This window comes from Pyrus communis, chromosome 14, assembly GCF_041283825.1.
Source record: "Pyrus communis isolate YQ-2024b chromosome 14, ASM4128382v1, whole genome shotgun sequence".
Taxonomy (NCBI): Eukaryota; Viridiplantae; Streptophyta; class Magnoliopsida; order Rosales; family Rosaceae; genus Pyrus; species Pyrus communis.
This window is the reverse complement of record NC_142578.1, coordinates 11,689,917-11,712,491: the sequence shown is the minus strand read 5'-3', so window position 1 is coordinate 11,712,491 and position 22,575 is coordinate 11,689,917. Positions and strand designations below refer to the sequence as shown.

Below are 22,575 nucleotides of genomic sequence, written 5' to 3'. Positions count from 1 at the left end.
TTCAGAATTTATAAATTCTGAAAATGGACATCTTCCAAGGTGAAGCATTTCACATCGAGAATAAATTTGTTTTTTATTTTCAATATGATTGTATGAACCTTATCGTTATATTAATAAAATAAATTTGTTTAATATTAAGATATTATTATAATAAAATTATGAATTAAATTTACACATATTTTAATATATGCTTTTAATAAAGCTTACTGAAATTTGAATTTTTTTTTTTTTTATAAAAAAACTAAATTTGGCCCGAGGAAGTTATTTTGTCGTGTCAAAGTTTTTTGTGGTCAGTGCAGACTTAACCGATGAAAGTTTGTCGGCCCATTCGCCGGGAAAGGTAAAGTTGCCCGACGGAATATAATTTTCCTTGATTAAAATGTCCTGCGACGGGTTTTTTGTGACGACTTATGCGTGCCAAATTTCCATTGCCTTGGAACCTGGGTGACGAACGTCTGTTGTAGGAGACGAATTGTTTTCATCTCGCAAGTGGTTTTTTTTTTTTTTTAGTGCATGTTCTTTTCGCACCAAATCTTATATATTAGCAACATTAAGATGTTAAATCTTTTAACAACCATTTCATTTTTAAGTTATAGCTTTAACTTTTGTAGTTTAGAAAAGCATACGAGAGAAATGAGGAATGAAAGTGATGAAAAAAATGAGAGTAAATTGTAGTAATGGTCCCTTAACTTTAATTAAATTGGAGTAATGATTCCTCAACTAAAAATTCATTACCACTAATCCCTCAACTTATCAAAATGTGTAGTTGTAGTCTTTTTCACCAATTTCATCAAAATTTTGTCAAAATAAGTTATGTTGGAATAACCATTTATATAATTAGGGTCCCTCAACTCATCAAAATGTGTAATTATGGTCATTTTTGTCAACTATGTCAAAATTTTTGTCAAAGCGAGTTATGTTGGAATGACCATTGCTACAATTAGGTTAAAGTTAAGGGACCATTTCTCTAGTTGAACTAAAGTTGAGGGACCAATGGTAATGTATTTTTAGTTGAGGAACCATAGTTAGACGTTTTGATGAGTTGAGGTACCAATGGTAATGAATTTTTAGTTGAGGGACCACTGCTCCAATTGAATTAAAGTTAAGGGACTATAGTTACAATTTACTTAAAAAATGATAGTGGACAAAAACAGAAAACAATTTAAAGTTGTTTTCAATATCAACTTTTTAATTTCAACTCCTTCATTTCTCCCTATTCCTTGCCACCACCTTCCCTCTTCCGTCTCAGTTTCTCATTTCTAGCTCTCATATACTTTCTCCTTAACATAAAAAATAAAATAAAAATAAAAAATAAAAAAAATTATAATAAAAAAAAAAGGTTATCAAGCCAGCCATTAACTTCTTCTATTTTTATTTAAATTAATAAGGAAGGGGACTCTAAATTTGACCAACAAGTGTTCAAAAATTTCATACCAAGCGGTGAAGCTGCTGTTGACTTCCCAACGATACCAATCATACTATTCACAGCAAACCTTCAGAGTTTTTAATTATTATGCTTGAGATGAATATTAAGCCACACAAAAACAATTTGGCCAAGCAAAGAAGATAATTGCATCCAAGCAAAGTTGTGTTAAAATTTAGGCCAAGCATGTATTATGAAAACCATAGATTATATTGAACCTTATTATATAATCATACATACATGCACACACATATATATATATATATATATATATATATATATATGTTACAATAACTCCATGATTTAGTTGAGTCAATGCAATGATTCTTACAATGCATATATGTTACAATAACTCCATGATTAAGTTGAGTCAATGCAATGATTCTTACAACGCGTATGCAAATATATATATATAAATGCATGCTTATGCGTGTAACTACTCTTGGCGTCGCATGCGTTGCGTCAGGCTCAAGATTCCAGTTGGGACAAGCAAGCACCAACAGCCAGATAACTATTGCAATTTGCAAGTTTGCCAACAAGAAGCCTTAAAATTTTGAGGAAATTAATGCTCCTACGATTGCACCAAAAGGTTTATTAGCTAATTTAGCTTTATATACATCTTTGATTCGTTTCTTACAATTTAGCTTTTTGGAGCCGTTTATTAGAGGTTTGGTTCAATTAAGTCATCATGGGTTCAAAGCCTCCAACTCTCATTTGTACATATTATCAATTTTACATAAAAGTGAGACTGCACATGAGGGAAGGCATCAGATGCATATACACATGAAAGAATTTGTTATTTTTTACAACTAAATAATATATTTATTAAGAAATACATTTTTGACTTGCTTGTATGCAATTGATTCTCTAGAAAGCACCTATGCTCATAAATATAAATACTTTTATTAAAGTTTCCTCTAAAAAGAAAATTTGGAAATGCTTCTTAAAACATATCTGCATAAAACGCTTTAAACTTTTTTTTTGAGAGTTTTAATAAAAAAAACCCGCGGTACTATTTATTTTAACGAAAAACCATATTTTTACACTAAAAAGTCAATCCTGGTACTATTCACTTTACCTTTTATTTTGTCTTTATCGTTAAAACTCAAAGTTTTCAAGTCCTTTTCTTTAGTTTTTTTTTTTTTTTTTTCGCAAAATGCTGTTAATTAGAAGCGCTTCTACAGTTCAGGAATTTTGGCCTTTGTGATTGTGTAATATTGAGGGCCAAAACTATGACTTGGTCAATGTCTATATAACAATTATAAGTCATATTACAACAATATTATTATTTGGTAATAATACTGTATAATAATCATGATGATATAATCAAGCACCCAGTTATTACTTTTTGTATACTGATATTGTGGGTCTACTTCCTGCAATTGAATATGGTTCTGTGTGTTTTATCCAAATGGACCATGCCCCTCTTATACCATGCAACATACGACAAAGTTGAAAATTTAAAACGATACCTATCAACCTACTTATTGTTGATTTGTACATATATTAAAACCAAGACATTGTATGAGAAGAACCAAATCATTAAGACAGAGAACAGTTAATTTTGTATTTATTTAGATGCGTTTTTTCTCTCTTTCACCACTACAAAATTACCTATAACTGGTAGTCCTAAAACCGACAAGAAAACCTAATTTATGTCGGATATTAGAAAAAAATCCAACGTAAACTCATGTAATGTCAGATAAAAGAACCGACATCATTGCTAGCATCACGAAAAAGCTTTTGATGTCGGTTAGTCCCCTTAATCCGCCAAGAAGAAGGAAAGCTATATAAAATAAAAAAAGAATAGTAGTGTTGGATAAAAGTAACATTGAAACTCATGTTGGATATAGATGACATTAAATACTAAGAAAGATAGTCAGATAGAGGAGATTAGTGTTGGTCCTAACCGACACCACCTAACTATTTGATAAATAAAATAAACAATTATATTGTTGCCCATAAAAGACACCACAAACCATTAATAAAAAAATATAAAAGTCTACCTCAATTTTTTATTAATCTATTCTATTAAGAGAAGAAGGCTTGTCAACTTTTTGTTCCTTTTTTTTTTTTCAATTTTGCCATCACTTTTGAATACACAATGTTGACATGAAGAGAGCAAAATAGTAATTTTATACCGTTTGACAAAATGACAATCATATCTCCATTTTTCCTATTTTGCCCTCACATTTGATACACACTTATATGAGATCAATTTGAAGTTATAATACCAATCCATAGTTTTATACTGTGCAAATTTTTTTTCACTACACTTAGCCGCATAAATGCCTCTAACTTCCTATTTCCTGAATTTCTGCAACAGTTTCACAAGGAAAACCGTAGAGCAACTATGAATTTGGGATTGTTTGTTGTGATTTTGGGAGAGATGAAAGGAGAAGGAGAAGGGGAGAAGAACAAGAGAAGGAAATGGCAAATGAATGCAATGGGAAGGAGAAGAAACTGGGGAAGCGAGAAGGCAACGGCACAAGGAAGAGAAAAATGGGTTTTATGTAGGGTTGAAATATTTCCTACAGCTCAAACAGAGAGCACTCTTTTACATGTAAAGAATATAACTAAAATATGTCCGATAGAACCGACATCCTCTTTTTCATCTAAAAAAATGGCGGGAAATATGTCCGATAGAACCGACATCCTCTTTTTCATCTAAAAAAATGGCGGGAAATATCCTATCTAATATTCCCGCCCAAAATATATTCCCGCCCAAAATTTTGTCACGCGAGATACGTATTTAAAAAATAATAACACTAGCCTGTTGGCTACAATGCCCAAGAAGTTTGAAAATATTTTAAAATAAAAATATATTGTCGGGTAGAAGTGATAGGAGCATATTTATGCGAGTTTGTTAGCTTGTTTCTTTGCATTTAGTAAGTTAGTTTCTATTTATTAGAGTATTTAAAGCCATTTTCGTGTATTTTTAAGTCCAAATGGCAAAGTTGGCAAGAAGGGGCATTTTGGAGCGTTTTAGAGCAATTTTGGACTTGGAATGGACAACACATGCATGAAGCGAGATGGATGGATGTTTTTGAAGTTCAAATGAGGCTAGGAATGTGCTAAAGAGATGGAGAAACTAATTCAAGACATAGAAGATAAGGAATCAGCTAAAAGGAATGAATATTATCCAAAACCTTATCCAAACATTATCCAAACTAATTTTATCTTTTCTTACCTCATCCTAATCCTATTCTACCTAAATTCCAACTGCAAGATGAATTATTTTCAGATTAGGACACCTAAAAACTTCCTAAAAAGGTGCCGCATAGGCCCTTATCCTTTCTGCTAGGAACCTACCGAATATTCTAGTCCTTATCCTCCCTGGTTTCTGCCTTATAATTAGCCTTTTCCTTGTGTGATTGGAGTGCCAAATCCTTCTCCAAAACAACTTTTGTGCCGTGCCCTTAGCCTATAAATACAATCAAAGGTGCTGCATAATAAAAAAACACACCACACACAGGAGCTTGATTTTCAGAGAATAAACACATAGTGCCGCAGCTTGCAAGGAAGGAGAGCTTGGAGCCGTGCCTACCATCCATGGCCTTTGGATTGCTGGAGCATTTCTAGGTGTATTATGTCTTTAGTTTTTAGTTCAATGTTTGTTTTAATTTGGTTTTCAATTATGATAGACATGTGGAACTAATTTTGTATTAGTTAGAGGTGAATTCAAAGCCATGAACATATGTGTGATATGAATTGATTACATTCAATTATTGTTTCATAAATCGTGAATGCAATTTACTTATCAATTTGATTGATAACATATTCTTGTATGTTGATTAATGAGGCATGCTTAGTTTGTATGCATGAATTTGATGCTAAAATATAAGGGAATTTCACCTAATAGTTATGAACTTATATTTATAAGTAGTGGAAAGCACTAGTCATGATTGTGTTAAGTAAATTCCTGGCAGGAGAATCATGCAGTTCATAGTTACGAGTGCCATGTCAATGCTTATGATTTTCATAGAACTTAATGATCTTTTATATGTATCTCTATCATGCAGTTCATATAGGGAACTTGATAAGAATAATTCGATTGTGTCGCTGAGTCCAATTCAATGAATTTAGGAAATTTTGATGGTTAATTGTGCAGTTCACGGTTAACTTGGGCATTGTCATTCATGGTTTATAGAAATAGTAATTGGAGATCAATTTGTGTTGCATGTGTCATGTGTGGAGAAGGACCCTCTAGCTAGCCTTTCATCCCCCTTCATTCACCCAAATTTAGTATCAATTAGTTTGTTTTCCGCAAGTTACTTAGTTTTAGTTTTAAATTTCGTCCAAACCAAACCCCCCGCCATTGTGTCGTGTTAGTTTAGTTTTAAAATTCGTTCAAACATGTCCCCCATTAGTATTTTGAGTCAAGTTAAGTCTAGAATTCGTCCAAATCACCCTTTAGAAAGTGTAGAGTCGTTGATATGTAAATTGTTTAACCTTGAGGCTTGCGATAACCACAAATGTTGGCGGGACTAATTGTTGCAACACAATGGAACTGAAGTTCTTCGCAACATCAATCCATAGTGTAACTCTTTTTTTTTTTTTTCTTTTTTCTTTCTCTTGAATCAATAGACATAAACAAAAAACAGTTAGTAAGAAGTATTGTATTTACAACATTTGGAGATGATTTGTCAACATGCTTTTACCTAATATTTTGAATGTAGATTTACACTTGTTTTCAAGCCTTCTAATCAGCCACTTTTTGTTCTAACTCTTGTATTGCGTGTCCAAGAACATCTTGTAATCTCAAAGAAGTTTATGATAATTAATATAATAAAACCTAAACAAAATACCAAATTCAACTCCAATATAACGAAAAAACTAAATTAACTTGTGGTGAATTGATGGCTTACGTTTTACAGCAATTCTGTAATTACAAATTCTTCTGTTAAATTATGGTGACTGGGAGATGTTGAAGCTGCATAAGCTATTTGAATTATGCCTACTATAATCAACCAGGGAAGAATCCTTTGTAACCAAATAGAGGTATTGGAGGACTGATACCCATGAAAGCTGATATGCATTCTATAACCAACATAACTCTACCAAGTTCACAATTCTCATAAATTCCATTAAAAAAATCTACCAAACGGAAAATTCACTTGGAATTTACTGTTAAGCCAAACTACCAAGAAATTGAAACTTTTTTTGTAAAATAATTAAAATAATTAACCTTTTCAAGTTGAAGCAGCTCCAATCTTGGGGTTGGCGACCTCAAGCATTGTGGCAACTCCTCTGTTCTCATCACCCAAAATTGCTCCTTTTTTATAGAGTATCCATCAATGCATTGCTGCTCAACACCCAAATCATCAAATGCGAGAAAAAACATATTCTAAGGTTTAAATGGAATTCCACAAATTCCCCAAATGGGTAACTCTAGAATTGTAAAGAAACTGTCTTTATCAAATCTTCAATTAATTATAGCAAAACCCAAAACTCAAAAAGTTTTAATCAGCTTACATGACCACTCATCAGCAAGCTCAGAGCAACAAAACCCAGCAAACCCAAAATATTCGAATAAAACCCACACAAAAAAATCTACTTAAAAAAACCTACAAACAACAAATAACTCACTACTTTTTCATACGAATTCGAACAGAGGCATAGAACATACCGATTTGAAGCGAGAAATCTCAGTGAAAATCCTCGAGGAAGCCATGTCGATCTCAAGAAGCAGAGAAAATTAGGGATTTTATCCTTAAGACGGCGTTATTCCGTCGAAAAAGAAAAAAAAAAACCAAATTAGGGATTTTTTTCAGTGAAGAAAAAGAGAAAATTAAAAGAAGAGAAAAGAACATTAGGCTTTTATTTCAACTTTGGGGTTTCCAATTTCCGATCTCTCTAGGCAGAGGAACAGAGATAAAGCAACAACAGTAGATTGAGTAAGGGGAAGAGCGGCGGTGGTACTTGCAAAGCTCGAATGTTCGTGCATGCAATTAGAATAATTATTTATCATATGTTTTGATGATGATTATGTATAATTACCTGTTACCCCAGCGAGGGTGAAGCTCAAGAACCAGAACCTGTTCTTCAAAGGTGATGTTGGCACGACGAACATCGGGGAGGAGATAACTGAGCCACCGTAATCTGCAGCTCTTTTCTTTTCAGACCTGGGTTTGGTTGCAAAATTGAAAACACATGGTCAACTCGTTAGGCAATAATTGGTAAAGGCAAGAGGGATCTGAGGAAATATAGAGATATAAAAATACCCAGGAGAAGGAGCAGAGGAGAAGGAATGAGGGACGAGCTTGGAGGGGGAGAAGTTGTCCAACGGAGGAGAAGGGAGGAGATGCCGTCGAATGGAGGAGGATGTTGTGGTTCGCAGTTCTGAGAGAGTGAACCGGAGAGGTTCATCTGCAAACAAATGGAAAAGCCGAACTTTTACATTCCCACGATGACCAACACGTGTACAGGAGGGGTAAATTAGTAAATGTACTGTACAACGGAAGGAAAAAGTCTGAATATGCCTAACAACTGAAGAGCAAATCCGTCAAATCACTGTTAATGAACAGTGTTCATCGAGTTTTAATATATATAGTTTCTTAACTTTAATTCAATATTTTAGCAATGATTCCTTAATTTTTAACTTAATTAGAGCAATAGTCTTTTAACTAAAAATTCATTACCATTGATCTTTCAACTCATTAAAACGTGCATAAGTTGTTCCTTAACTAAAATTCATTATCATTGGTTCCTCAACTTTAATCCAATTATAACAATGATTTTTCAACTTTAACCCAATTGTACTAATGGTCATTTCAACATAACTTATTTTGACAAAATTTTAACAAAGTTGACAAAAAAGATCATAACTACACGTTTTGATGAGTTGAAACATCTCAATTGTTACAGTGATCCTTTAAACATAATTTATTTTGATAAAATTCTAATGAAGTTGATGAAAATTAACACAGTTACACATCTTCATAAGTTGAGAGATGAGTGGCAATAGATTTTTAATCGTGGATCAATTTGATTAAAGTTCAACAGTAAGCATCCTAAAATACATAAACAAAAGCTCCTTTCTTTCTTCTTCCATAGCTACAATCTCTGGAAATCTGTGATGCAGAGAAGGAAGAACCAATAGGGTTGTTCTTGAAAGATCGCCGGAAGGGGAAGGGGTTCAAGAACTCATGGATTTGCAAAGGCTTTGTGGGTTACTCTTTGTTTCTGCTCTGATTATTCTACTGGTATGTCGTCCGAGCTCTGTCACTGCCGGAGATATAGTGCACGATGACGATTCATCTCCGAAGAAGCCCGGGTGTGAGAACAATTTCGTTTTGGTAATCTAATGCTACTTTTTCTTTCCGACCCTTAACGGTTTTTTTTTTTTTTTTTTTTTTTTTTTTGGTTTTTTGGTTGTGTTTTGGATAATGGGTTTTGTGTAAAATTGGTTCATTTGTATATTATCCGATTAAAATTTCCATTTTTGGGTAATTTGGAGCTGTTAATTTACCCCCATGAAGTTAAAAGTATTGGGTTTGCTTTGTTTTGGTTGTTTTTTGGATTGGAATTGCGTTGTTGTTGTTGTTTGGTTTTACTGAAATTGATACGAACAACATAAGTTACTGCTCAGTAGGTTTCTATATCCTCCCTGTGTAGGCATCCTGCTCATACTTATATATTTCCTTCTATTTTTCTCTTGGCCTTCGAAATGTTTCCCTTCTGGGTGGATAAAGGAGTTTGGGTTGGATGTTTATTGTTTTCCTCTACTACATTGAACTTTAATAATTAATTTGAAGTCATACTTTATATTTTGTACTGTCTCGTGATTGGGAATCGAGAACTGGCAGTGGCATTGGTATTTAAGCCATGAAGTTTTCGGGGACGGAGACATTATGGATGGATAAACTCTCCACTCTTTTGGGTTTTGACTCATAATGATGTTTCCTTCTCTTTTTTATTTTAAATTATATTTCGTTTCCTGTTTTAAATTGATAGTGAAATATGGTGACTTGTGGTCAGCTGTTATTTGCTGGGACATATACCGATGTTTCCATAAAATTTCTTTTTTTTTTTTTTTGAAAAAAAACCTGATAGTTCGTATCTTGTTTTGAGGAAAGTTGGTTTCAATCGGCTTTAGTGAAGTTCTTTTTCTGGATGGATCATGTGAAATAGACGACCTTTTGGTAATTTATGTTTCTATGTATATATGATTAGTGCTCTGTCACAAACTGTTTTGCAGGTAAAAGTTCAAACTTGGGTTGATGGAGTTGAAGCAAGTGAGTTTGTTGGTGTGGGTGCTAGATTTGGAACTACCATTGCATCAAAGGAGAAAAATGCACAACAAACTCGCCTTGTACTTTCTGATCCTCGCGATTGTTGCAGCAAACCAAAAAAGAAGGTTTTATGTATAAACTATGTTCTCTTGACATTTGTTGTCACACATATCAAGCATATAAATTATGTGTTTGTTAACATCAATTTCACATGTTGCTTTTTCGCTTTTGTTTAGCTTGCTGGAGATGTCATCGTGGTGGACCGAGGCCACTGCAAATTCACAACTAAGGCAAATATTGCCCAAGCTGCCAATGCTTCTGCTGTCCTCATTATAAATAACCAGAAAGGTAAAGATTTTATGTCCCTGCTATATGATGTGTAGCATTATGCAGCAATGGTGCGTTGAGGAAGCTTCAGTATCTAAATATTTTATCTGCGAGTGTGTGTGTGTGTGTGTGTGTGTGTGTATCTGCAAGTGTCTGTGTGTGTGTGCGCGTGCGTGCGTGCATGCGTGTATTTTTGTTGTTGTACTGCTTAGGGAGATGGAAACTATCATCTTAGTTCTCATTTTCGTGTGTGTATGCATGTATTTTTGTTGTTGTACTGCTTAGGGAGATGGAAACTATCATCTTAGTTCTCATTTTCCTAGTTAAGAGACTAATTTTCGAGGTTTCTTTTGGTATATATGATTGTTGAAACATAGAAATGTAACAAGCGGAAATAAAATGCATTGCAACCGTTTTCATTTCATATCAAACTTCTCTTTTTGTTGCAGAACTTTACAAGATGGTGTGTGAGCCAGATGAAACTGCTCTAGATATTCAGATACCAGCAGTCATGCTCCCACATGATGCTGGTTCGACCTTGGAAAATATGCTAATGAGCAATTCATTGGGTAAGGTTCTTTACGCTCAGGTGATTTCTAAGCTACAAAAGTTTGTAACAGTTCTATGGGTATGCTTTTTTCGTTTTTTACTCTATACTCGGCTTATTCATTTGTCTTAACTGGTTGTACTTTTCAATCACGTTTCAGGTTGTAAATAATTTTAGAACTCTTGTTGGGTATACTATACATGGATACCTATACCTTTACTGGATAGCTTTCTAATTGTAGGTTCTCTGCAGTGTCTGTGCAGCTGTACTCTCCAAAGCGACCTGTAGTTGACATCGCAGAAGTATTTTTATGGTTGATGGCAGTCGGCACCATCTTGTGTGCATCCTTTTGGTCTGCATGGAGTGCCAGAGAAGCAGCTATTGAACATGAAAGGCTATTAAAGGTCTCCTTTTCCCAACCGTAACGAAATAGTTTTAGGTTTATATTTATATGTTCCTCTCCCAGAGTGTTGTTCTACTGACAGTTTGTTGTAAGTATTGACTTCAAATATCTTGTCTTGTAGGATGCTGCTGATGAAATTCCACGTGCCAAAACTCCTCTAGGTGCTAGTGTAGTAGACATCAGCACAACATCAGCGGTCTTGTTTGTTGTTATTGCATCATGCTTCTTGGTTGTACTGTACGAGCTTATGTCATCCTGGTTTGTTGAGCTTTTGGTGGTTCTTTTCTGCATAGGTGGTGTAGAGGTATGAGTCCTCCCAGTTCTAATTATCAACGTATTATACCTCTCTATACTCACTTTTATACTCGCACAAAGCTTTCATCTCAAGTTCCCTGCACAGTAAACATTTACATTCTGAAGTTATTCTGCAGGCTGTTGTTTTGTAATGTTAACGTATTTGACATTATATAGTTTGTGCTTATTGCTTTGTCCAATGGTTATATCCAGGGATTGCAAACTTGCTTGGTTGCGTTGTTATTGAGGTACAATTTGTTTCATCTCTTATTGAGAATTTCTGACACTTTATTATGATTCTCTTTTTAATCACCTGACTAGCGACAGTGTGCTATCAATTTTTGTTTATTTATTTTTCAGTGTCAGTGTGTGCCTGTATGCATATGGGCCAATCAAAATTTCAAGTGAATACTTCTATATTTCCCTTTTATCTTGGGATGGTTTATCATAAGATTATGGGGCAGTTATCTTCAATGTGGACATTTTCATTCGTCATATCTTCTGATTCTCTGAATATTTTCTAGAACATTATTCAAGAATTTTGAGTATTTCACACAACTTTTAAGCTGCTGTAACTGCAACTTTGACAATCTCGAGTTCTAGGTTAAATTGACCGAATCATTTCAGTAAACTAAAGACAGACCAGAAAACTGGTGATTGAATGAGTCATGCAGTGATAACTCCCTTTAAGGTCTTAAACTAGTTATGTATTTCCGCAGGTGGTTCAAACGTACTGGAGAATCGTACATTAAAGTACCTATCTTGGGAGCAGTCTCACACCTAACTTTGGCTGTTTCTCCATTCTGCATAACATTTTCTGTTCTTTGGGCAGTTTATCGCAACATTTCCTTTGCCTGGATTGGTCAAGATATACTTGTAAGATAACTTTTCCTATCAAAAGAATTCTTCCCAATGGTAGTACAGATTGTCTCTTCTTTCTTGAGCTGAAAGCAATGCAGTATAGATATTGTCTCAACTAATGATGGTTTTCATTTTAATGATTCTTTGATCAGGGAATCGCGTTGATAATCACAGTTCTTCAAATTATTCGAATACCTAATCTGAAGGTAATACTTCAAACTAATGATGGCTTTCATTTTAATGATTCTTTTACTGGTATTCCTCTTTTTGGCCCGAAATTAGTTAGTAGTTGGTATAAACATAGTAGGCAATTTGTTTTCCAAACACTCTAAACCACTGCTCATTCATGGAAGTAATTGACTCTAATTATGGGTTTGTAGCTGTTAAAGTGCAAGGTGTCCCACCTGTGCAGTTGAATATCTCTGCGTATGAAAATTTCTACTGGAATTTGATTGACTTCAAATATTTACACTTATTGTACTTTTTGATTTGCTAAATGTGTTCACCCCTTATGGTGTCTCTACTGTTAATGATGTCAATCAAAAATTTCAGATGTGTATTTCTTCCTCAACATTGTCTAGTCATTCGAAAAGTTGATCTTCTTAAATCACTTGTCTTTTGTTATTGGATGGTAGTTGTTCATCTCGGAAGCTTTAATGAAGATGATACTAGATAAGTATATGTATGTGTAATATGTATATATGCGTAATCGTTCCTAGAAACTTATGAGGTGGTTCTGTTAATCAGGTGGGTACAGTCCTCCTCAGTTGTGCCTTCTTGTATGACATCTTTTGGGTGTTTGTTTCTAAGAAGTTATTCCATGAAAGCGTGATGATTGTGGTAAGTGATCCTTGCACGTTTCTCTACTTGCTACATTTAGGGCCCATATGATATAAACATTTCATTTTTGAGGGATTTTAAATGCTTGAGTCATTTAATGGCTCGGTGTCGCTTTTACAGGTAGCCCGTGGCGACAAAAGTGGAGAGGATGGTATTCCAATGCTTCTAAAGATCCCACGCATGTTCGACCCATGGGGTGGTTTCAGCATCATAGGATTTGGTGACATCCTATTACCAGGCCTGCTTGTTGCATTCTCACTCAGGTTTAGTCTCCACATCCTATCCCAATTTGCAAAAGCATTTCTCAATGTGTCAAAATCTGGCACTGTTTATATGGAATAGATATTTAGCATTACTCTTAATTGTTTTTCCAGGTATGATTGGTTGGCAAATAAGAGTCTCCGTGCTGGGTACTTCTTATGGGCGATGATTGCTTATGGATTAGGTAAGATATAATAAAGAGAGCGTTTTTCAACAACTACTGTATAAGGTTTTAGACGTGTTTCCCGGAAAGAAAAAAAACATGATTTTTCGAATTCTTTGGCAGGTCTTCTCATCACATACGTCGCATTAAACTTGATGGATGGGCATGGCCAACCAGCACTTCTTTACATTGTTCCATTTACACTCGGTAAATCCCTTTCTTTCTCGTTCACTATAAATCCAGTCCAACGTTACCCAGCCATTTAACGTTTAAACACGTGAGTAAAGCCCAAGGGCAGCGCACATGCGATAATTTGTCTTGTCGAGCAATCAAGAACCAGGCCGGATGGTTTATTTTCGAATAATTCTTGGTGTAGGTTTAAGTTAAACTGATCAAAATTTGCACTCCAATGCAGGCACTTTGCTGACATTAGGTAAGAAGAGAGGTGATTTACGGATTCTGTGGTCGAGAGGAGAACCGGAAAGACCCTGCCCACATATCGAGCTTGAAGGCAGTCAAGAAGTGAACGAATCAAAGTGATTAGAAAGCATTTTCTTGTATGATATTTTAGTGTTGGCATTGTATAATTTGTAGAAATCTGGCAAAGAACCGACGAGCTTTATCTTAATTTGGTAATCTTGTATGTAAGCTTATTGCCCTTTGAATTGAAGGAGGGCGCTCTATCAATTTTGCAGAATTTTATTGACATAAGCAAGAGCAGATGGAAACTTCAAACGAGTTTTAAGGTGCGGGCCGGAGTCTGCAGACTTTAGGTGTGGACCGCAGTTTGCGGACTTTAGGTGCAGACCTGATATGGTCCGTTGGATCAAGTTTGAGCGGTACAAAACAAATCCATCAAAACAAACTGTAGGATTAAATCCAAATGGTGCTTGGCAATCGTTATTATTATTTTTTTTCAACTTTAGCTCTCTCCCCTCGACAACCGTTACCATTATTAAAGTTGTTGTCTCCTTTGCCCAGAACTCTCCCTCTTCAGCCAACATTTTCAAAAAAAATTGCAGTAAGATGTATAGTTATGAAAACTTGTTGACATGTTATTATATAGATATATATTGTTGAATTTGGTAGTGTTAAGGGTATGTCTTTACATATTCCAAAGTTGAAGCACCAGAACCTCGGACTCTAGCGAACTTTATATATTCCATACTTTTAAGACACGATTTGGAATTTGACAAACGAAGAATGAGAGAAATAGAGTGGGGAAACCCTATTTTTCAAGAGTAAGAACTAACTGACATTTTCTACTCCTAAATGTCAAGATTTTATGAGTTTATATAAAATTCAAGTACTACTTATTAAAGAAATGTAATTTTCATCTATAAATAGACACCATTTTGCTAACAATTATATATTCATTGAAAAGATCCATGTCCTAACTCTAGTGCCATTTCAAAAAGGATGGCACCTAGTGAATTCAAAGTAACTCACGATTATAATTTTCCATTCAAAGTAACAACAAAAAAAAAAATTGTACCAAACCATGGATACATTCTTCAAAACACAGAAAAAAGAAGAAGATATTAGGCTTAATAACATTAGTAAATTTCTTTCATTAAACTTGACATAGATACATTCTCAAATCAACGAAAAAAAGAATGTACCCATATAAGCTTAAAAATGAATTAAATTTTTTTAATGGATTTTATATTAAAAAAATGAGTACATTTTATATAAAAAAATTTACACATTTTATATTAAAAAAAAAGGTACATATAACAAATTGGTATATTTAAGAATGGGTACATTTAAGATTAAAAAAATGAAAATGATATGAATTGGTATATCTCTATTAATTAATGAAACCCTCTTTGTCAACTAAAAAAGGGTGAAAGGACTACTTAGTCTTCTATCACACAAAAAAAAATTGATGGGCAATAATGTAATTTCACAGGTCCAAATTTTACTATTTTTTTATTGAAATATCACCTACAAGTGATGTTAAAATACCTCTAATATTAAAAAAAACAAAAAAAAAAAAAACAAAAAAAAACAAAAAAAAAAAAACAAAAAACCAAAAACAAAAACCTCTCACTCCCCCACTTCTCTCTCTCTCTCACTCTCTCTCTCTCTCTCTCTCTCTCTCTCTCCCTCTCTTCTTCTCATTTGCTAAAAAATGTGTTCATACATACAAAGTTTGTAGGCAAATGCTAATAATAATAATAATAATAATAATAATCTCTACTAATTAATGAACATCTCTTTGTCAACCAAAATAGGGTGAAAAGATAATTTAGTCTTCCATGACACAAAACAATGATGGGCAATAATGTAATTTCACAAGTCTAAATTTTACTTTTTTTTATTAAGCCTCACCTATAGGTGATGTTAAAATACATCTAATATTAAAAAAAAAAAAAAAAACAAAAACAAAAAAAAATAATCTCCCACTCCCCCCCCAACGTTCTCTCTCTCCCTCTCTCCCTTTCATTTTCTAAAAAAAAATTGTTCATACAACAAATTGCATATGAGAAAGTCCAAAGAAATATTCCAAAATTTTGAAACGAGAATTGAAAATGTTATCCGGTTTGATCCGCCCAAAAACACCTCTAGGCCTATATCCTTTGATTTATTTACAAGCAGCCAAGATTAGACTTGACATTCGTGTCGTGTTTTTTGTGTTCGTGTCGTTTTTGTGTCATACCTGATATCTTAACGAGTCGTGTTGTGTAACACCAGTTAAAATAAACTGGTAAAATGACCCGACCCTAAATCGACCCGATAATATTAACAGGTATATGACCCGACTCGTTACCCGTTAAGGAAAATATATTTTAAACCAATAAATAATCAAATGAAAAACATAATACTAAATTAGTATATACACACCATATTGTCACATCTAACACATAAAAACACATTTTTCTTTTAAGTATATTTTCGCTTACCTAAATTGATCAAATGATAAAATTGGAAAATATTGGAATAGAGAAGGGGTTTTTTTGTCCAAAAAAGTTCTAATGATATAAGTGAAATAGAATCCAATGGTATATATTTACTCTCATTTATCTTACGGATGTTATTTAAGTAAAGTTATAGTAGTTTTTTAATTAATGTAGAAGTGTAAAAAAATATAAACTCAATCAGAACTATAAAATATATGAATTGGTATATTTAAGATTAAAAAAATTGAGAATCTTTATATATATATATAAAACTAATAGGTACAAATTTATTCTAATATATATATATATATATATATATATATATTTTTTTTTGGAAATGTTTGAATTGAAAATTAATTAGGAGTTTAATAGAGGTGTGAGTATTCAAACCATAAATCAATTACTAATTTTTATTTTAAAAAATATGTAATAAACATGTAAATTTATTATATATCACATTAATGCTAGGAACTTTAATCAAAATTTGAAAACTAATAAGGCCTCAGTCAATGACATTAATAACTAGGGACCGGATACTAAATTTTCCTATAATTTAATAGAATCTCCCACATGAAAAATGAGGATGAATTTGAGAAGTACACCCGTACAAGAGATGTATCGGGAGATGTGTATTTTGAACTTGAACCTACCCAAGTGAATACTTATCGAATTTATTGGTGATACAATGTGTATAAGAGACATTGAACTATTCACCATGTATAGTAAACCAAGACAATAAGCAATACACGCCTCTTCTCTTAATATATTGCAGTTCATACGACTATGTTCATATTGGCAAATCTAGGATTCATGAAAGATTTAGAGAATTTAGCCATCTCATTCTCATATAATCGACCACACTTCTACTCTCACATAGATAAATGCTGATTAATAGTCTGCTTCATTCCTCTCATTTATTATAAGATAACAGTGTCATTAAGTATAAATATATACCCTATCACTTCTGCAGATAGCACATTTCTTCTATGATAGGAATGAGGTATATAGTGTGTTAACTTCTTTGAATCATGCTCAACCAGTTTGCCTATTGAACTTAGACCATGGATCTCCAATCAACTAAGTTTGGTTTCAGCCTGGCTAATTTATTAGTTATGTTGGCTTTAGCCTCCTTCCCTTCAATGATCAATTTACTCTCCAGTCTAACTTTTAATAATCGATACCACTTAAATTGATTGTCTCTTATGTTGTATACATCGAATCTTATGAAATTTGTATTTCATACCAGAGTAAATATTTTCGAAGGTTAAGTCCCCGATGCACATATTAGAACTTATTCAAAATTTACTAACACTAAAAAGTAGACTTCCCCACACATTTAACGTATCTACAAGAAAGATCTCTAAAGCTTTATGCATGCATATTATCACTTTTAAGTAGCAAATTCCTTTATTTCTTGTTAAGTAAATATCACCATATCTTAATGATATTTAAGCCACCCAACAAATCTCTCATAATTGTGGTTGCTTTGACGTTATCAAAACCTATGAATATAATTTATCTTCTTAGGCCTTGAAACACTTCTTTGGACCTTAGTCTCTTCTATTTATTTAATTCAATAGTCATGGTAATTGGATATATGTATGATTTTCTTTTTGTTTCTTTTTTAGAAAGAGGGACAACTGGTGACAATTCACGATTATTCACCCCTTTCAGGCTTGGAGAGGCTAAGGAAAATTTCATCCTATTTGTGACCACAATCAAGCAAACTCATCAGTTTGGAACATCAAACCAGGACCTTATTGATCGACATGTATTTCATGGAAACATGCATGTATCCTAGAAGCAGACTTCATTGACATAGATTAATGCATAATTTATAACTTTTTAATGCCAAATTATATAGGAAAATGCATGATCCTCGCGACATGTGTATATGCATGCTAAGTCAATTAACAATTAATGGACAATTCTGCACGTATCTCTTATGGCATGAAATGTCAAATTTTCAAGGACATCGAAAAAGGCTTTTAGTACACCTCCTTGTTTGAATCAGATCATTCAAACCAAAAGGCATGAATCGAAGTCTTATCATATCCATTCCTTTTGTGCTATTATTTTCATCAATAGGCCTAACTGGATTATTAGTCTTCATGGTGATAGGATAATTGGAAGATAGCTCTTGTGGTAGAGAAAAATAAATAAAAAAAAAAAGAAAAAAAAAGGGATTTAAGTCCATATGGTGAAGTCTGTAGGATTTAGACCCAAAATCGAAAATTTTGTCAACTCTCTGTTAATTATTAGCAAGTTAGCCACACATATTTGACTAAAACGGAACTCCTCATTAATTGTTAGCATGCGAGGCTACAAGTGAGGCTAACTTTATTTTTTTAGACTCATATGTGAGCTTTATGTGCTAACAATTAACGGAGAGTTAACGAAATTTTCAATTTTGGGCCTAAATCCTAACAGACTTCACCACAAGAGCTTAAATCGTAATTTTATTTTATCACAGGGGCTATCTTCGAACCACCCTATCACCACGGAGACTAACAATCCAATCAAGCCTCATCAATATAATAAAGTCTCACAATTAGATATCTTCTGTCAATCATTTGTACTTAAGAAGGTGACAATTTTTTTTTTTCATTTACGCCACCATGGAATATATAACTGTTCGAGGCAAAGATGGATTGTCCCTTCGCCTAGCTCCCCAGGGGTATTGGCACTTGGTTGTCGAGCTTGCCCTTGCTGCTTGGTGAGCTGCAATATAAGCTTAGAGTTAGTTAGAAGGGTGCCTTTGTGGGGCGTTAGGTGTAGGCCTTGAGGCTCACAATCAATACTAACAAAGTGCTAGGCATGCCATTGTTATCTCAGTATAACAGATGTTGAACAGATGTGATTTAAGTTGATTACTTGAGGCCCAAGTTACTCAGATTTCTTGTTATTAAAGGATTGTCACAGATGGGTTAGTCTGCATTAAGTTCTTTTTGTTGCCTTGTAAACAAGGAATTTTAGTTCATAATCTTGTACGTCCAGAATAAAAAGAGTTCATGGCCCTTTAAACCATTCCCTTGGTCACAGTTTATTTTAATGAAAGCAGATTGATTAACTTAACCATATTCGAATGCAAATGGGATTCTCAAATAGAAAACAGTTGGAAATGACTTGAATACATACTAAAAAGTACATGAAGTGATAGATCTACCAAATGAAAGTACAAATAAAGAGACTCGTGCAAGATTTAACCTTATCGGGCAAGGTTGAACTTCTTGCAACCACTTCACTTTGGGTTTACGGAGGTTGTATGCTAAAAATGATGGATGGTAAATAGGCTTTACATGAAGGAATCGATACTACAACACTAAGGGAAGGTAGTAAAGCTTTTATACTAGACAAAAAATAGCTTTTCTAAAGGAACTATTGCTAAAATGACTGTATCTGGGCGAGTTTCAGCTTTTTCTGGGTATGAATTGGCTTGAGAGCAGAGTTTGTATGTTGATTGATTGGTTGTTTGAGTGCCCTTATCTCTGTTGTCTTTTTCCCCTTTTATAGGCAGTTTGGCCCGACTACCTTGGCTTTATTCTTAGCCGATGGCTTTCGGAGGGCAGTGAGTCATCATCTATTTACTTGTAATGCCACTAGAAAGTGCTTTTTGGCTGATAGTGAGTTGGTCCCTGTTAGTTGTCACTTCAATCAAAGGCACATGGCTTATGCCTTGGCTGGAAAGGCTTTAGTTTGCTTTAGGCTGCAATGTTGGGCTTCAGGCAAGTTCAACTTATTTTGGTGCCTTTGGGCTTTCCTTAATGCAAAGCCCAACGTTTAAATATCAACCCAATTAGTACCCCCTTTAATCATTGTTCAATCTGCCAACTAAGACATTAATAATGATTAAACATCAGCCACCCACTTTACCTTGGGACTTACACCACTTGTATTAACCCACGATTTCCAACGTTAACTAACTACCCATTATATAATCTCCATTTAAATTTCTCGGCTAAATACCTTTAGCAATCCTATTTTCTGAGCTTCCAAACTTCCCAGATTTCCCAGAATTCTCTTGCCTTCGTAATTCATTCTTGCTTTCTGTCTTCAGTCTTCTTTTTTTTCTTCTCCAAACTCAATCAATCAATGGCACCCAAAACTTGTCCTGCGTGCGAGTCTGGTGAGGGTATCAACACTACGCGTCGCTGACTCAACGACCTTCATGATCCTCAAGCTAGCTTGAACTCCTTAATATTCTCCGAGGAAGCAGATGTTCATTCTTTGGGATCGGCCTGGACTGCCCAAGTCCAAATTGTAGTGGAAAGTAACATGCCTTCTACGACCTCGTTCACCCAAAAGCCCTATTCCGCTGAGGCTGGCATCTCGGCCTCCAAATGGTCTAATCATCGAAGAGGCTTCCCACTAATGAAGGATGAGGCATGGCCATAGTGGGTGAATGAGCTCGAGCCAATCTGGAAGAAGAAGTAGATGTACAATGACATCTACAAGTTCATCATGTTCTCCAAGGTTACTGTCATTACCAAGCCCAAGCTCTTGACCACGACTCTCTTCTTCTGGAACATTAGGACCAACACATTCAACTTTAGAATGGGTCTCATATCTCCTACTATCCTCGACACAGCTCAAGTCTTCAGGCTAAGGCCCTCGAACAGGTGCGTGAACGTGATCTATGATTGTTCTTCCCCCTCTTACCCGATTACTGAAAGCTCAGGCGCTTTTGATTCTATTACTCGGTTGGAGTAGACCCCTTAAACCTTCAAAAGTTATAGGATGTCCTTCACAGGTTTTATCCCCTTTACCAAGAAGACCTTCAGCCCGCCCTCCTCCACTGTAAATATGGATCAATAATACATATATTTCCTCCTATACTAGCTGAATAAACATGCGTTCCCCAACAAATCCAAATGAGTGAACCTGGAGTGGATCCCATTGGTGGAGGCCTGACACTCATTCAATGACGTGGCCATGGGTCATTTCCTCCCCACACACCTATACAACTTGATGTACGAGATGACCAAATGTGAGCCCTTCATGACCAATCTCAATGGGCCAACCTGGATGGTCCAATTATGGCCCCAGTGGTATTTCCCTGAATTCCGAGCGCCCAAACTGAAGTTCCCAGAAGGAGTGGCTCCAGCACGTATTTTGGCCGAGGCGTCTCCCACTAACCATTCAACATTTGCCTGCCTATATTTCTTCAGAGTTTTTCGAACTCAGGCAGACTTGGAGTAAGGTGCCTTTGTGTTGAGAAGGTATCCCTGATTCTTAGATCAAATTTTCCAAGACGTTTTCGGGGAAAATGCCAGCAGCTTGTGCAAGGAGCTGCAAGGAGAAATTTGTAAGCTGCATCTAACAGTGAGACTTGACCTGGGGAGTTCGGAACGATCGTGGCTATGAACGCAGGTTAGAGGTCTACCACCCAAATTTCTGTGATAGGCAGCTAGGCTTCAGGCAGACGATCCCAGTGCTTTTCTTCGATTTTATGCACTGCAGAACCTCATATTGCCTCCATTCTCCCCCTGACATGACTTTCCAAACAGCTCAGCGTAGCTTGGAAGTGATGAGTCGTATTGCCCATAAGCACGTGGCCCTCAACTTTGAATGTACTCCGTCTTTTGCAACTTGGTAGGAGGCCAAGTGGTCGAAGAAATACGATGAAAACATCAGATAGAACCATGATCGCCTCTTTGGGCAACTTTTTTTCAAGTCTTACCTGAAGAAAAAGAAGCTTGAGAACTGGAAGAAAACGATCAACCAGAAGAATCAGCTTCTTCTAATAGGTTTATCTCATTACCATTCTCTTTGTAATGCTTTGGTGTGCTTTCATAATCTTTCCTCCATTAACTCTCATTTTGGTTATTTTGATCTTGTAGCCCAAGGAAACACTGAAGAGGTAGATGTTAGGCCAGAAGAGGAAGTTGCAAATGCACTGGCCCTTCAAGAGGCCATAACTGAGGTAACGAGGCAAGAAGTTAGGTCCAGCCAAGCTACTGGAGATACTGGAGACATCTTCGAGCTCTTCGATGACTTAGAAGATGAAGCTGGGCCTGAAGTGGAGACCCAAGCACCTCGGCGGGCAAGGGAAACTATGGTAGAGTCATCAAAGTTCGAGCCCGAGGAGCGGCCTCAACCTCGTCTTACTTTGTCTGGCCCATGGGCAACCCCTACTAGGAAGAGAACTGGAGTTCAAACCTCAAATGCCTCCAAATCGTCATCTACCACCCAGTTGAAGCAGGCAAAAAGAAGCATAAGTCTTCCAGTAAGTGATTTTAGCTTTAGTCTTCTTTTCTTAGTTGTAGTTTTCAATTTATCTTAAGGCATGAACTAACACCCTCTTCTTTCTTGTAACTAG

General features: G+C 35.1%; 1 protein-coding gene and 1 long non-coding RNA gene across 2 annotated transcripts; one reads left to right on the top strand and one right to left on the bottom strand.

Moving 5' to 3' along the window:
• Positions 1–6,235: 6,235 nt before the first annotated feature.
• Positions 6,236–7,812, bottom strand: LOC137731630 (uncharacterized). Its single transcript, XR_015955671.1, has 4 exons — positions 7,648–7,812; positions 7,424–7,548; positions 7,053–7,135; positions 6,236–6,728 (listed from the first exon to the last, which is right to left on the bottom strand). It is a non-coding gene; the product is annotated as an uncharacterized LOC137731630 (long non-coding RNA).
• A 533-nt stretch (positions 7,813–8,345) lies between these two features.
• LOC137712798 (signal peptide peptidase-like 2) lies at positions 8,346–14,064 on the top strand. Its single transcript, XM_068451960.2, has 14 exons — positions 8,346–8,721; positions 9,624–9,782; positions 9,894–10,005; positions 10,434–10,553; positions 10,784–10,935; positions 11,056–11,238; positions 11,442–11,476; positions 11,948–12,104; positions 12,242–12,295; positions 12,837–12,929; positions 13,050–13,192; positions 13,304–13,374; positions 13,477–13,560; positions 13,769–14,064. The coding sequence occupies exons 1-14, from the start codon at positions 8,572–8,574 to the stop codon at positions 13,891–13,893; spliced, it is 1,638 nt and encodes a 545-aa protein (XP_068308061.2). The 5' UTR covers positions 8,346–8,571; the 3' UTR covers positions 13,894–14,064.
• Positions 14,065–22,575: the final 8,511 nt, after the last annotated feature.

What these genes read in the sequence shown, in the direction of transcription:
- LOC137712798 (XM_068451960.2), top strand. Translation starts at nt 8,572, where the DNA reads ATGGATTTGCAAAGGCTTTGTGGGTTACTCTTTGTTTCTGCTCTGATT. An exon ending in TTGGTTGCGTTGTTATTGAG is followed by an intron (nt 11,477 to 11,947) that starts GTACAATTTGTT and finishes GTATTTCCGCAG; the next exon opens with GTGGTTCAAACGTACTGGAG. An exon ending in GATGATTGCTTATGGATTAG is followed by an intron (nt 13,375 to 13,476) that starts GTAAGATATAAT and finishes ATTCTTTGGCAG; the next exon opens with GTCTTCTCATCACATACGTC.